The following is a 16,885-nucleotide window of genomic DNA, read 5'->3' as shown; positions in this document are numbered from 1 at the left end:
GTATAAAGCGTCTTAGACAACGTAGGATGGAGGAAACGAACTTACCATTATAACGTTTTCTCATAATTTGCCCAAATTCAAGGCATTGAATTGGTTGTAAAGCATGAAAGTGATGACTTTAAATGGTTCAACCGATAATGTGTATAAAGATAGATTGCAAGGTTGGACAAATCGAGAAATACAGCTTACTCGACTTCATGAAGAAATGTAAGGACATGAATTATTTTGTAAAATACTGCTGCTATATATTTTTTCACATCAGTCAAGAACGAAAGCATTTTTATGTTTCATTACTCGTAGGAAAATAAACCTGGTGTTACAGGCTTGAAAAAAGTCAGGGTTCTTTTGCTGTCTGTAGGTTATTTCATGTGAAAATGTAGTCCAAATTTCCTCTGACCCTGCAACCCTCCTCTTTTTTATTTGGATATTGATATGTCGGTTCAACCCGACATATCAATATCCAAATAAAAAAGAGGAGGGTTGCAGATATTGATATGTCGGTTCAACCTAACATATCAATATCCAAATAAAAAAGAGGAGGGTTGCAGGGTCAGAGGAAATTCAGACTAGTGAAAATGCCAATGGCCATATTGGCCAAAATCATGCTCTTTCCTGAACATCTGGGCACATCTTGATCTTGGAGTTGTAGCCAGGTGATGCTTCATAGGTGCATAAGGTCCTTACATGGAACCCTGAAAGCTAATTCAAAATCCATTGCACAGCTATGTGACTGTATCATCTTTGTCTATAAAAAAATTGAACAGGTAATTTGGAGCATTTTTAAAAACAATTTCCATAATTTAAGGTATTTATGAATGATTTATAAAGATATATCCATCTCAGCAGACAGACTTGAATGGCTTCCAGTAAATTTAAGTTCCTTCAATTATAACCAGTCATTTTTTAAAATGTGACATCACACTGAACGTGAGAATACAAGGTTGCCAAGGTTTGTTGCATCAATCAACTATTTTTGATGACATAGGTAATAACATTCATATAGGACTGTAGTATGAATCTGTAGGACTGTATAATGTTGCCATAAACCTCGTTTGCTTAATCCCTTTTGGGATTCAGTATCTGGGGCTCATCATTGGGTGGCCAAATCAGAAAACAGCCCTGGACACTGAGTCCCAAAAGGGATTACTTGTTTGCCTACCAAGTCATTTTGCCTTGACTCCTATTAGACTTGGGTTCTCTTACTGTTTTGCCTACATTTCCTTTCTTGTTGTTAAGCTATATCATTGATAGTTGGAATGATATTTTTGTTGAACTAGTGATACACCTACCTCACGATATGTGATACAAGATTAATGGTACAATTGTAACATTTTTATAGGATACATACTGAATTTTACATGTCAAAATCTGAATCACATGTGGTATCAACCTAAGACTCCTTTGTCACCCCAAGGGCCACCATGTCATGTTCATTTTATCAAATATTTTAACCATACTTCAAGTATGGTGTGTGAAGGGCTGTGATATAAACTATGTAATATAGGCCTAGTGGTGTAATATACAATGCAAGGTATGCGATATACATTTGTAGGTCTAGGTGTGTGATATAGTAAATGCAATATAGGGTAGATTGAATATAGGGTTTAAGCAAGCACTTATAATGCATGACAAAAAAAGTATATTTTAATCTAAATATATGATACATGTATATTTTGATACAATACCAAACTATGTGTTGTCTTATATATTTTTTTTCAATTTGGAATAAAAATACTGAACAGATTTAAAAATGATGAATTTTGCTGAAGCCAGGTTTTATTCTTAGAGTCTGTGAATTAGATCTTATTAAAGTTTTATTGATTTTTCCTCAAAAGACATGTCCTACTTTACTATTTGCATAGTACATTGTAATTTCATCAATTATGATTCTCACAAAGATTCTTGTGAGAGGTGGCAAAAATAGCTCAGTTTATATATGGGAATGCAGGTAAAATAGCTTAAATAGTGCTTATGGAAAGAGTAAAACTATCATTCAATCTGTGTAAGTCTTATTCATGTATATGTAAATAATATGAAATGCACAAGAGTTGGCACTGTCAAGATCGACCTCTTGTCCTCCTTTATTTCCTTTAAATTCATGGAGCTTTTTAGGTTACATTTGTACTTTACTTCAAATAAAATTCCTGTTAGTTTTTTTAGTTTAATCCTTAACAAGTGTAAGGACTTTTTTTAAGTTTTACAACATTCTATAGAATATAAGATTATAGGCCTTGTTGAATATCATATGATTTTTGTTAAATTAAAGGATTTTTGGTAAAAATTTTGTCATTGCAGAGTTGCAAAGAGAGAGGCATTAGTGCACTATTCAATGACCTATGTTGAAAGTCAGTTAGCCAGACGTCAAGCAGTGGATACCAATGTAAACAAGGCAACAAAGAGAAATGATGAACTTCTAGAGGTCAATGCTTTTGCAGTCTTTATCAATACATGACTTGTTTTGATTGTACATGTTTCTCACATAAACATGTATTAGTCCTAGTACTTGGGCTGAGATAACCCCACGTGCACCCCCAACTCATCAACCAAAATATGATTTTCAGGTACCCTTATACCTCCCATTTACGAATTTTTTTGTTGCCAAAAAAAAAAAAACTGAACCATTTTTGCATTTTTTGGCTACTTTTTATACCTTGTTGAGGCAAAAATCTATTTCTAAGCTATTCTGATTATACAAACTTCTTTTTTCTACAGAATGTAGTAAACTGACATATGTATATTAATATCACCATGTAGCCCAAAAAGGGGAATTTTCAGGATTTCATATTTCCTTCCATTTCACCTATATTTTGCTTTTTTTTAAAATAAAGACTTCAAATAAGCTTTTGTGTGTTCAAATACAATTATATAGTATCTTAGTATTCTAACGAGCCCAAGTGATAAATATTTGATTTTTTTTCTAGTCCAAATATTTGGAAAATTACTACCCCTACCCATCAAAAGAATACCTAAATATAAACCAAAATGTTAATTTTTAGCACATAATTGATGTAAAAAAGACAAGTTGTGTTCTATTGTATAATTATTGATGTATTCAACATGTCTTTTCATTTCAGGCGAGTTGTTTTCAGTTTTCAAGCTGACAATAATGAGTTTTTATAAATTGGGAATTTTCTGATTTTAATATTTTCTCCTATTTCGCCTGTAATGGACAATGTTTTTCAAGTACCCTAATTCAAACAAGCATTTGTATATTCAAACACATTTAAATAGCATGTTACCTTTCAAATGAGCCAATGCAATGCACAATTATACATATTCCAGGCCATTTGGCAAAAGATTGGTACCCTTACCCACTAAAATCTGCCCCAATATGAAAGGAAATGATCGTTTATAGCGTACACGAACTGTATGCAATGTCTGTCTGGCATTTATTATGGAGATCAATCACATTGTCAAGTGAATTATGCTTTTATTGTCCCATAGACGACATAATATTACAAAAAAAGGTTATTTAAGAATAAAACAGATTGTCACACATTTTAGCACGTAAATTATATATATTTTTTTTAAAATATCAGTTTTTACATGATTTGATTTTGTTTGCTATCATCATTTTTACAAATATAAGGTTTCAAAGAAGCAACTACAATGAATGATTGGCATACATGTATCCAACACCATTTAAAAAATGCAAATCTACCACATACGAAATCTGGGTTTTTCACAGACATTTTAGTGGGTATGTGGTATGTGGTACCATTCTTTCGCCTTTATGGCTTGGAATACGTTAAAGTATTGTTGGCTCATTAGAAAGCTTAGATGCTACATAGATGTGTTTGTATATGCAAAAGTTTGTTTGAAGTAGGGTACTTGAGAAAAAATGCCAATTACCGTTGGAACGGAAGAAAATTTAAAAATCTGAAAATACCCCTTTTTATGAAAAAATCATTTTTGTCATATTGAAACTGAAAAATACAACCCTGAAATGAGCAGGTATGCTGAATACATCGATAATTAAAATACTAGAACGCAACATGTCTATTGTTCACTGTTTATATGCCAAAAATTAACATTTTAGTTCATGTTGAGGCATTTTTTATCATGGGTAGGGGTAGCAACTTGGACAAATATTTATTACTTGGGCTCGTTAGAATGCTAAGACACTATATAATTGTATTTTAATATACAAAAGCTTGTTTGAAGTATGGTATTTGAAAAAAGGGAAATAACGGGTGATAAAGTAGAAAATTAAAGGTGAAATTGAGGAAAATATGAAATCTTGAAAATTCCCCTTTTTATGAAAAACTCATTATCACATTAAAACCGGAAAATACGCCCCTGAAATGAGAGGATATGTTGAATACATTGATAATTAAAACAGCAGTACCCAACTTGTCCATTGTACACCACTTATATATTTATAATAACATTTTAGTTCATATTGAGGCATTTTTTTATCATGGGTATGGCTGGCAATTTTCCACCTAACTTGACTTGGAAAAGTTCAAATATTTATTACGTGAGCTTATTTTGAAGCTAAGACATTATTATAATGAACCGTATCACACAAAAGCTTGTTTAAACTTTGGTATTCTGAAAAAAGAAAATATATTGGGTAATAAAGTAGAAAATTCTTAAATTCTGAAAATTCCCATTTTTCTGATTTTATAGTAATGTCACCCCAAAAGGAACATCTATGTCTTGAATTGATCAGATATGTTAGGTACATCATTATCTGAATTATGATGACTAAAATATGAGTCCTACAATGTCAGTATGCTGTGAATGAGAATTTTGTTTGATACTGAGACCAGTTTTTTAGGGGTAGAGGTGATATTTTTAACACTTTTTGAAAATCCTATCTTGAAAATTAGTTTTTTGGTTTATTTATGTAGAAAATTAAATTATCTATTGAATTACACCAAATTAGAGACGTGACTTTTGACTGAAAAATCGAAAATCCCATTTTTCGAAATTTTTTATAAATTCTGACAATGAAAATTGCCAAAATTCATCAAAAGAACCCCAACAGTATAAACAGTAAAAACTAAACAGAAAATACCAAATAAGTCATTTTTTACTGAAGCATTAATACTCTAGGGGTTTTGACATTGAAAAATATGTCAATTTAAGCAATTTTTCGGCAGGGTAGGGGTACATTTTCCGTATTTTATCGTACTTCTAAGTGTTACTGCAACTTTCTTGGTACTATTGTAAACCTGAGACATGTTGTGTACAATCTGTTACTGTACATGTACTTTCATGGTTTCATTACTATATCCATAATAAGGTTACTTCTACAAATGTAATATGAACAAAAACCTGAATATGGATGGTAATTGATAGCAAAAAGGAGACCCTCTTATGAAAACAAAACCACATCCCTTTAAACACCTTTTATATGTGTGTACATACAGAAAAATGTATGAATGCTTCACAAATTTGAAATGACACATTTTAGGTAAATTTGCTTATGAATGTCATGGGGCTTTAGTAATCTTTTCATCAGATTAATTGTCATGCATGTATTCATTTTTCCTTACTTCAAGAAAATTGCAAAAGATTCCAGACACTGACTGTGGCATACCAAAGAAAACAGTTTCTATTGAATTATCTAACACAGTTTCAGTTTTCCCAACATATTATACCACCACTCATTAGAATGGGGCTATACTACAATCAGTTTCTACTGAAGGGAATGCTTAGATACTGTAGTGGTATATTGCTTTCTCATGACGACTTGTAATATATGCCTCCCCTTTACTGGTTCGTCGCTCATCTACTTATGACCTATTAACCAATTGACATTGAAGTTTTTTAAGGTGCTGCATAATTGAAATTTTCATAACAGATTTCCCAGCTTTTACTGAAGGAAATGCTTAGATATTTTGTAAAATGCTTTCTCATGCTAATATGGTTGACTGAGTGTATTCTTAGTACGGCATAGTATGCAACATCTTGTTTACTGATACACTGTAAAATCACATTTAACTAGCCTTGACCAGATATTGGTAGTGATAGACTTATTTGGCTAGTGATTTTTATACACAGGCTACTGATTTCCATAAGTTACCTGTAATTATTTATTTTGTGTGCCTTTTTCAGGATTTTGATAAAACAGAAGACAGGCTTTATCAGGAAGCATGTAATGCTCCCAGTCCAAGACTCATAACATTACAGGTATTGATGGTATACAATAAACTTACTGTTCTTTTAGTTTTTGAAGATGTCAAGTTTAATATGGTAAACATTAATTTACCAGAACAAACAATATTAAGTGATTCCAGATTTTCTCATTTTTTGATTTCACCATTTGTCTCTGTGACTTTTAAGCATGACAGTATGAAATAAAAAAATGAAATACAAATTTTCTCAAGAAGTCAAAGAGTTAACCACATTTGTATGTCCCTTTTTTATGAATAAAACAAATTGTCATCAAAAGACCGATAAATCCAGTAAACTTTTATTAGGGAATACTATTAAAAGGAAATTTATATTCAAGATGCATTCAAGACATTTAATCTTCTGATAGAATAACTATTGGTCCATGGTAAAGAGTTTGAAGCCACTTTGGGAGCAGAGCTTACAGAAGAAAAGCACTTCTACTACAAAGAAATCTACAGGGCGACCATCAAAGCCAAAGAGAATTATTAAGAGGAAATAATGCAGCTTCCAAATTGTCAGATTTTTTTACCAGGTTATTTTTTTTTTAAATTATTACTTTAACTATTAACGTAAACACTTATCTTCTTTCCAATGAAACTGTTGAATAAACTATGAAAGCTACAAATAAAATTTTAAAAGTTAAATATGCCAAAATTTCAAAAAGTAGAGATGTCATCATTCTTTGAAATGATACCCTGAAATCTAATACATACTTTAATAAGATTAGATTTTCAAGGAATGTTCCATTGATAATATATGCTTTATATAACTGTTAAAACTAATATATACTCATGAACTTCAATGTTGCAATCAATGTCTTATGTATATATTGTATTATTCTAGAATGGTAGGGAGTTTGGTAGTAAATTATAGGACTAGGTTCATTATCACCAAGTCTACACTATGAATTTGTCTTTTTTTTGTCAAAAAATTAACTGATAATAAAGTAACAGTCTTTGTAAGAATCATGCAAATTCTATGATATATGATACACCTCAGAAAAGGCTACACATTCTTGGTTTTTGATATTAAGTTGATTAAGGTCTAAATGATACATTAATTGGATTGTTACAGCTGTATCTATCTGCACCATAAAAAACTGATTTGTTCAAGTTGTTATTGTTGTCCTTTACCCTTTTGTCCCTGGACTTGACATTTGGTTATGGTGTATCCATCTGCACCATGAAAACTGATTTATTCAACGGGTCCTAGTTTTCCTTTCCTCGTTTGTCTGCGCCGTACTTGACATTTTCATGAGCAACTCGGCAGATGTCTCCAGAAAAGCAGAGGACACTTACCCTACCATTACTCCTGGTCCATCCGCCCAGTTTGTAGTGGAGTCTTGAGTTGCTTATTTACTTTTATTTACTTTGTATATGTTATTTTGGTTATTTTAATGTTCTTTGTAGTGTTTGTCTCTTTTCCATGTCTGGTATTTGTACCTGGATTGCATTCTTTTGATTTCCCCTAGAATCTTGGTTCGCTTTATTACTGTTTCATTCCAATTTGTCTGGTCTTAATATATAATTTACATTAAAAATCCTATAATTTCTTTTGTATTTCAGTGTCAGTTACAGAGTTATCTTTCCTAATTATGAATTCTACTATACACACTATGTAGTTTATAATGCATAAGACTAAAGAAAAGCAGCATATTAATTTCTGTTTACTAAATGTATAACATTTTTTACAAAATTTCAAAGATGAAAATGTGTAGGTCTTCCAACTAAGCACCAATATCACATTTTGCATGATTTTTAGCTGGAGTGGTACTTTGTTCTGTTTAGACAGGTGTTTTATTGTCTCAGGTTATAAGTGCATTAAAACTAATATATAGGAATATCAAATCAAACAGTTTTAAGATTTGAATTTTTTTTTTTCCAGTTTGCAGTTGTTTAATGAAATAGCTTTTTTGTGCAGCTCTTATATATTCATGATATTGTTTTGCTAATTGCAAAAATTGTTTGGTTTTTTTTTTTTGTAAAATGGTGTATAAGCAATATGTGGTGTATCTTTGTATCAAATTTATTTTTATTGTATTTATTGTGTTCAAGTAAAAAAATTGGCATTTTGTATAATACTTAAAGTTCATATGTTATAAGCATTTCCACATATACATTTCTTATGTAGGTTTAATTTAATTCATACAAATTTATATGAGTAGAGGATGACTTGATAAAAAATTAACCATTTTGTTTATTCATTTTTCCATTTATCAGTTGTTGTTAAAATAGATAATAATATGTTAACCATTTGCAAAATATTGAAAGAATTTAGTCTCATACATTTTTAGATTCATTATTAATCAAAACATTTTAAATTTAGCAAACACCCTTTAAACAACAATACCAGTTAAATAATACTCATGCATTTAATCTCATGATATATATTGCATTTACTTTTCGTGAGTTATGGTCTTTTTCACTCAAAAATAGTATTTAAAATTATTACATTATTTTCTAAGTAAATGTAGTGTCAATATTAGTGAAGATGTTGCCCAGTAGTCTGCATTAATTATGAGGTTGAAGCTGGCTTAAGTAGAAAATTTGCAAAGATAAGTTACATTCTATGATGAAAATTATGAGAAAAATTTTCAGCAAAATTTTATACTATAATCTGTTAAAACTTATTCAATAGTGTATAGCATTAATTGGGAAACAAACATTGTAGGGTTGGTAAAGGGTGTATTAAGTATATCAAGGCTTCTTTAGATTAGATATCAAATAGTAGGTGAGTCAACACCTGCATTATTTTTAGATTGAATTGTACTAAAACATTAATAAATACAGATAGCAGACATAGTTACTTCATATTCTTCTATTTCTAAAGTCAATATACAAAGATGAAACTGGTTTTAGAATTCATGTGATAGAGCCTTATTTGTTGTGTGTACTATTGTTATTACATGTATTAGTTTGTTAAACACTGCCTTCCCATTAATTATTCTTTATATACAAATATGAATATTGTACCTAAAAAAATGATATTGGGGTTAGAGTGTGAAGGCAAAATATCCTGATAGATCATTTCTAAACAGAATTTATTACAGGAGTATATTGTATAAGCATATATACTGTATGCATGGCTATAGCTATTTTTAATTTAAACCAACTGCAATTGTTCTTTAGAAGATATTTGAACTATTCTGCATCAGTCGTCACAATGCCAATTTTTATGTTGATTGCCTTTGTATTAAAAAACTATGAGAGTTTTATTTTTTTACAAAAATCTCTATGTTTTCTTAATTTCCCATGGTTCTGGTGAATTAGGGATGATGTTTATTGACAAAGCCATGTACATATTTACTACTGTATACATGCTTTTAAAATATACCGGTATCATGAATACATTCTGTGAATGAGTGATCTATCTTATTTATTTGACTTTTTTAAATGTTGTCTTTTTATGTTTTTTTCTGAATTTGTTTGTACATTCCTTTTGATGTATCAATAATGTAATGTTACTAAGTATCTCTGGATTTAATTGATCCACAACGTTTTTTGTTCTTAATCCCTCATACCTCAATCCTCATCATATTTTTTGAGGTCTGAGACAGATTTTATGTTTAAAAACCTCAGACATTTTTTTATTAGGGTCCAAGTACTTCGAACTTAAAAAAATATGAATTCTGTTTCATGACCGTCCAAGTACTGATTAGTTAGTGGCGTTCGAAAAAACTGTATCAAAAATCAAAATTGCGTGCCATATGTTCGTTTTGAATGAAATATAGAAAACTAAGTTAAAAGAGCAAAATTTTACTGCGTCATCTGTCTTTTTTTTTAAAGATACTTGTAACTCTTAATGTCATGTTCATATGCATTATGATATGATTAAATATTTATTTACCATTTAACATGCTTTTTTTAACTTTTTGTATTTAACGTTTATGATGGCAGTTAGTTGTCTGACACATTATCTGGTATTTTTTTTAGACATAAGCAAGTTTCTACATTCATTTAACAACAAATAACTTTATATATACATAAGACTTTTGAATTAATTGGTGCTAACATCAAATATTCAATGAAATTGTCAGGCTGAAAATTAAGGTAGAAAATTTAGGACCAAACATTGGTTCCATTATAAATCTTAACAATTAATTTTCAGGGCATAAATTACTATTGAAAAGGGAAAAAATGTGGACTCCACTTCGATTATATGGTTGTTTTATTATTTCATTTGATGTTTTAAAGTGTTAGTCTCTCTAAGAATCAGGCAGTGGGTGAAGCACGAAACATTCCACCATTTTGAAAGTTTAAATGATCTATTTGCACCATCAGATTCAAGGATAAAAGACAAGATATTTCATACCACTTAGGTAAACTGAGTTCTGATTTCATTGAAATGCTCTGAAAATGAACATTTCAACGGCAAATAACTCAGTTAAAAACCTTATTTTTCTTGCATGCTATTAAAAAATTTCTGACAAATCCAGTGAGTCGGAGATCAAATACTGAAAAGCATACTTGATTGAAATTATACTATCTGACGATGGGTTTTTGACATGCATGTTTCTGATTTTTCACATTTTGCCTGACACTTACTAACACTCACTTAAATGCAGTTTTATCAGTTCTATTGTGCAATGTTTACTGTTATAGCAATCAGAGTTATACAATTTTTTCAGTACCTCATCTAAAGCTCAATTATACATTGTTGTTTTTTATTACATGTATTATTTTGGTCCTTATTGTCATGTATGATCGATTTTGCAGGTACGACTAGTTTCATTTTAAAGTTTTTAATCATACCTGTAGATTTTATTTAGCTGTTAATTATGGTTGTTAGTGTATAGTAGGGATGGCAACTGATATACTCAATCAAACTTGAGTGCTCCAAACAATATTGTTGTCCAGAAGAAATATACATTTTACTTTATAGACATTTCAAATGTTATAATATTGTATTATTTTGTTTCACCTTTTATTATTTTAAAAAATGATAATGATTTCAGTTTTTAAAGATGCGTCTTGTGTAAAACCTACAAATGAAAGCAAGCAATTGAAGTTTTGAGATTGTTATCATGAAACCCAGGCCTAATCCTAAGTAATGAAGATTTGAGTTGTCATCATGAATTCCAGGCCTTATCCTAATTAATACAATATTAGGGAACCTATGAAATGTCTTTAATTTTCATGAAACAGTGTTTATTTCAAATTTTAATGTTATTTTTCTACGGAATAAATAAGTATTTAATCAAAAAGATAACGAAATAATGGGTAACATAAAATCCACCAATTTTCCATTCCTTAAGCTTGTAGAGTAAGTTATCCATTATTTTTAATATATATGTCATTGCATCATCATGACACAAGAGGGACATAATATTTACAACATTCTGTTACATTCAGAGTGCATTTTATATTAGTGAAGCTTTAGATAGCATTTGGCATTTAGATTGAAGGCTTCGCATTTAAACAAGCTTTTTGATATACACTTATTTGTTTGAATTTCTATCCAGTTTCCCTAAACGAACGCTAAATACTCACTAAACGCACGATAAACGAACGCTTCTATCGTGCGTTTAAATGCACGATAAACGAATGCGCCCAGTGTGCGTTTAAAAAAAAATGACGAAAGAAAAAATAGAAAATGAAATTAATGAAAATAAAAAGATTAATAATAGCAAAAAATATAAAATGAAAGTTACATCAAGGAAAAAATCAAAGTACAAAAATAAACAAACGCTTCTATCGTGCGTTTAAACGAACACTCGTATCAAGCATTTGAACAAGTGCTTCTATCATGCATTTAAACAGACGCTCCAAGTGTGCGTTTAAACGTACGCTCCTAGCGTGCATTTAAATGAACATTTCTATCGTGCGTTTAAACAAACACAAAACGATGTGTAAAGGCACAATAAACAATGCACGAACGGTAAAATGGGAAATGTGAACGTCGCAAGCAGTGTAAACATTAAGACTGTATTTGAAATTTTATTTGTAGTAATGCACTTGTATAAACCAAAAGATGATTTAAACATTTGTTTCCTATTTTATATCATTACATATTGATACTGTTAATTATTAAGTTATTTGTCACCTCTTATGAAATAATTATTTAAATTTGATATTGATTTATCGGTGTTCCATGTCACTGCAGCTTGCAATCAATGTTATGTTATAACCCAGGTACTTATATGAATTATATTCACTGCGTGTTGTAAAGTTATATATTTATCAATGAATTAAAACAGGTATATGTTAGCTTTTTTATATTATAAGACATAATATAATAACATATCAGTCATAATTATGAGGGTAATATCTAGAATTTAGGATATTCATGATACAAACAAAATGTTTATTTCTTATTTCTTTATTCAATTGACTTTGATCAAACGATCATGCTACTGTTTATTTAAAAACTCCTTGCAGTGCCCCTTTTTTAGACTGGAAGTTATTTTTTAAGACTTGAAGTAGGCGGAACTTTGGAAATTCGATTAGCCTTTCATTATTTAATATTGTGTTTTCCAATCTTGCTTTATATGACTCAGTCATTTTCAGCTCTGTTTTTAGCTCTTCTTTCTTTGTTGGCTTTGCCACCCTTTATACTTTGGTCTTAGCCTCTAGAGTATTTATTGTATTGCTCTCTACTTCTTGGACCACAAAACAATTTTAATTATCCTTCCTTTTATCCTGTTGTTTTTTTTCAAATTTTGTTTGATGTTTCTGATTTATATTTAGGATATTACTCAACAGTATTGATAAACATTTTTTAGCCATTGTTTGTGGTTCTAGTGAGGTTCCTATCAAAGGTATTGTTTCCTGATCTGAGTGATGTTTTAGCTCTGTTTTTGACACATCATTGTCTGCCTGTATACTGGTACAGTCACCCAGAGATGTTTGTTTACATCTTTCCATATCTATATCTGTACGGTTGGCATTGAAAACATTGAGAGGCGTCCAGTTCTTGAGCCTGCATTTCCAGGTGTGTAAAATTTTCGCTGACAGGTATTAGACTCATCATTTTGTATGCCATTGTCACACTGTGCACATATTTGATCATTATACTTCTGTTAGTTATGGCTACTTGCGATTTCTGCTTCCATTCCTACTAAGTTAATTGCTATTAGATTCGGCTTTAGTCTGTGTTTTATCTGAATGTTTAACCTCAGGTTTGTGTTCTGCTTGTACTTGAACTCTTTTTCTTCAATGTGGTAGTGGACTTTGGTTGAGTATCTCTTAAATTATTCAGAATGTGTACACACGATAGTCGTATTTTTTTATCTTTAAAAAAAATCTTCGATTGACATTTATATCATTAACTGAATGTGTCATCAATATGTCTTTTCAATAACTGATACACGTCCATTCCGTTAAACTCTACGCTGAATGCAGTCCTGAACAGTTTATACGAAAGCGTTGCCTTCCAAATTTATTGTCAGGCAGTTTAGACTTTGTACTTAGTTTCTCCTCTATTATTTTGTTACCTAACGGTCTTTATGAATAACCAGACTTCGGAGTTCCTTGTACTATAAGATTTTGATTGAACTTAACCCTACAAATGCTGCCGGGTAAAATTCCATAATAATATTTCTGCCTTTGAGTTCTATTTTCACCTATATATCTTTCTTTGCTTATGTTTGCTGCAGTTTTTTCCTGGTTAGAATAGCAATTAGTAGTGTTATAATTTGTTGATGAATATATGTATTTGAGTTGTCCTTCTTTGTTCGCCTACGTGTAAGCATCAGACTAGTTGTTAGTAGGTCTCAGTATCGTATTAATTTTCCCATAGACTTCTATAGTGAAGTGCATATTTTTAGGATTAAAAAAAAAAAAAATATGTAAATTGATTCAATAAAACTTTCACTTATGTAGCATTTCTAAGGACATGTGAAAAAATAATTTCCCGCAAAGAAAATAGGGTGAGTCCACGAAGATCGGACAGAAAAGTAGCCTTGAACTATAAATAGCCATTTTCCCTACTTTCACTTTCGTTTTGCACTCACCAAACCAACCTTTTCAGTGGAACATTTTTATGATATTATGTTAGATTTTCTTATAAAAAAGTTCTTCATCTTACAGTGTGATCTTTGCTCTGTTTTATAAGTCATTGTTCATATCTTTTGACAAAACATTAGTTTGTAGAGAGACAAAAAGAAAATGCACTATATTTTTATAGCATCCATGTTTTTAGGTTCACTCGCTCAGGGATATGCAATACGATACTGGTATCAGTATATATGTAGCGATTAGGAGCCTGTAATTCTCATTTTGAGACGAATGAGAGTTCTTCAGGTTTACCTCATATAATCCGGGTTTCTTTAATAGTGGTCTGGTAATTGGCTATTTAAAACTATTTACAACAACGAGTTGTTAAGGAATTTGTTGACTTAGATTGTCGCAATTGATATGAAGCCGTCATACTATGATGAAACGTGATCAATATCACAGGATTTTAATAGAAGGGCACTTCATTATCAACTTTCTAATTTCATCAGATGATGCTGAAAATTAAAAGAATATTTGCACTTGTTAACTAATGGGAGAACTCCATTTAAAACGTCGATCATGAATGTTACAGATTTATAAGGCTGTAATTCCGATAATTCCTAGTAGAAATACGTCTCCGATTTTTAATATGATTCAAAAGAATCTCGTGTACAAATGTATTTGTCAAATTGAACCATTAATAATTTGAAGAAAGTTGTACATAACAAACAACTTATTTCATTGAGAATCAAGACACACCCTGATAATTGAAGTAATAATGCAATATTTCAATTTCCCTTGTTCTATTAAAAGCAGAAAAGCAATCAGTATCAGTTTGGGTATAAAAAAAAATACAATTCAAAAATACTTGGGAAAAGTGCTGAACGATGTTACCCATACCGTTTGGTAGAGTGATAGGGTAATCAGGGGGATCAATATTCTGGCGGAAATCAAAAGAATGTAATCCAGGGACAAAGACTGGACATGGAAAACATGCAAACACAACGGAGAACATAAAGTAACTAATATAATACATACAAAGTATAAAAAGTAAATGAGCAACTCGGACTCCACTAAAAACTGGAAGTATGGACCAGGTGCACCGACAACAAGCGTCCTCTGCCTTTCTAGAAACACACGCCGAGTTGCTCATAAAAAGTCAAGTCTGGGGTAGACGAAGGAGCCTATTTGTTTTAGAATTCTAGCGCGATACAAAAGGTCTGCGTAGTTTCGGCAAGCTGTGGCATAATGAATGAATTGTGATTTGAAGACTCCATACGTAGGTGCTAAAGGGATGTTGCCACAGATGAAAGGAAAGTTGACGATTCTGAATGAAAAGTGATCACGTCTGTCGTAAAGTTTGGTCAATAGCTTTCCTTTACCATCGATTTCTAAGTGTGGGTCAAGATATGAGGCTGACTTCACAGTGTCTGTAGTATCCTTTATCTCAAGTTCTTTGGGTAGATGCGATGTATCAAATCCCCAAAATTAGGATTGTTTAAAGTTAATACATCATCTATATAGCGGGAACTGAGATTAAAGGATCTAGCTAAACGATATTTTTCTTTCGGATCAGATCAGCTATAAAATCAGCCTCATAAGAGTGAAGGAATAGGTCAGCAAGTAGAGGAGCACAATTTGTTCCCATTGAAATGCCGATCGTTTGTTGCAAAACGCATCCACCACACTGGACAAATATGTTGTCGATTAAAATTTCCAGCATTTCGTAAACTTCTGTATATTTGGAAGATGATTTGGAATTATTTCTTATAAAGTATTAGGATTCTCTACCAAGAATTATCTATTTGTGCCTAGTTGAACAAAGGTTTAGATCTATAACACTTCAGTAAAATCATTGTAAATACAAATAGTAATTAGGGGTATATTTGCATGACTGAACTCGATCGTTGCTATGGTTAAGGTCTCCTGTATCCTAATTTTGTGGCAAAGATCGTGTTTATTACCATTTTGTTTTGATAATACTTGCATTTTAGGCATAAGTATAAGTAAGACATCCGGTAAGTAAAATAATCTGTTTTTAATTCCCTACTTAGAAAGCCACTTAAACAAGTTTAAAGTTTAAGTAGAAATGTATTGCTTTGGTATTTCCTTACTCTTGACTTGTTTAATTTTGTAAAAATAGTGTAGATAGTCATTTAGCACACAAAAAAAGTATTTCTATTTTATTTATCGTGTCAGTTTATTTTTTTTCTTTGTTTTATTTACTTGGTCGTCATCATGAACTCGTCGATCGTTATGATCTATCCATCAGCACCATGAAAACTGATTTATTCAACGGGTCATGGTTTACCTTTGTCTACCCCGGAATTGACTTTTTATGAGCAACCCGGAGGGTGTTTCTAGAAAAGCAGAGGACGCTTACCCTATCGGTGCACCTGGTCCATGCTCCCAGTTTTTAGTGGAGTCTGAGTTGCTCATTTACTTTTGTTACTTTGTATGTATGATTTTAGTTACTTTATGTTCTTTGTTGTGTATGTCTGTTTTCCATGTCTGGTCTTTGTCCCTGGATTACATTCTGTTAATTACCGCTATAACCTTGGTTTCATTGATTACTCTTTGATTAATCAGTCTGGTTGAAATTGTGTTAAAAAGAAATATTATTACATAAATACTAAAACTTACGTCAGTTTAGGAATATTCCTTTTTTTGCTATGAATCTTGAATATTTACTTGCTTCAGTATTTGAAATTTAAATTTTCAAAACACTTTCTCAGGACATTGGGTCAGTCAATGAATTTTATCAGTCTTTTTAATTCATTCTCATAAAGGATTAAAAGCAACCTGCTTTTGACATACGAGTTAGT

The 16,885-nt window shown here is 31.1% G+C and overlaps 1 protein-coding gene across 1 annotated transcript; it reads left to right on the top strand.

Annotated features, from left to right (window-relative positions):
- The first annotated feature begins 2 nt into the window (after nucleotides 1-2).
- LOC148600703 (centrosomal protein 15-like) lies at nucleotides 3-8,910 on the top strand. Its single transcript, XM_088554749.1, has 4 exons — nucleotides 3-207; nucleotides 2,296-2,419; nucleotides 6,067-6,141; nucleotides 6,494-8,910. The coding sequence occupies exons 1-4, from the start codon at nucleotides 104-106 to the stop codon at nucleotides 6,623-6,625; spliced, it is 435 nt and encodes a 144-aa protein (XP_088410875.1). The 5' UTR covers nucleotides 3-103; the 3' UTR covers nucleotides 6,626-8,910.
- The last annotated feature ends 7,975 nt before the right edge of the window (nucleotides 8,911-16,885 follow it).

The sequence above is a fragment of the Perna viridis genome, chromosome 12 (assembly GCF_037379345.1).
Source record: "Perna viridis isolate PV_CMFRI_1.1 ecotype Kerala chromosome 12, ASM3737934v1, whole genome shotgun sequence".
In the NCBI taxonomy this organism is placed as follows: domain Eukaryota; kingdom Metazoa; phylum Mollusca; class Bivalvia; order Mytilida; family Mytilidae; genus Perna; species Perna viridis.
This window is presented reverse-complemented; position numbering and strand designations above follow the sequence as displayed.

Excerpts from the sequence above, each read along its gene's own strand:
- LOC148600703 (XM_088554749.1), top strand. The coding sequence starts at position 104 with ATGAAAGTGATGACTTTAAATGGTTCAACCGATAATGTGTATAAAGAT. Across the intron at positions 208-2,295 it reads ACTCGACTTCATGAAGAAAT|AGTTGCAAAGAGAGAGGCAT; the intron begins GTAAGGACATGA and ends TTGTCATTGCAG. Across the intron at positions 2,420-6,066 it reads GAAATGATGAACTTCTAGAG|GATTTTGATAAAACAGAAGA; the intron begins GTCAATGCTTTT and ends TGCCTTTTTCAG.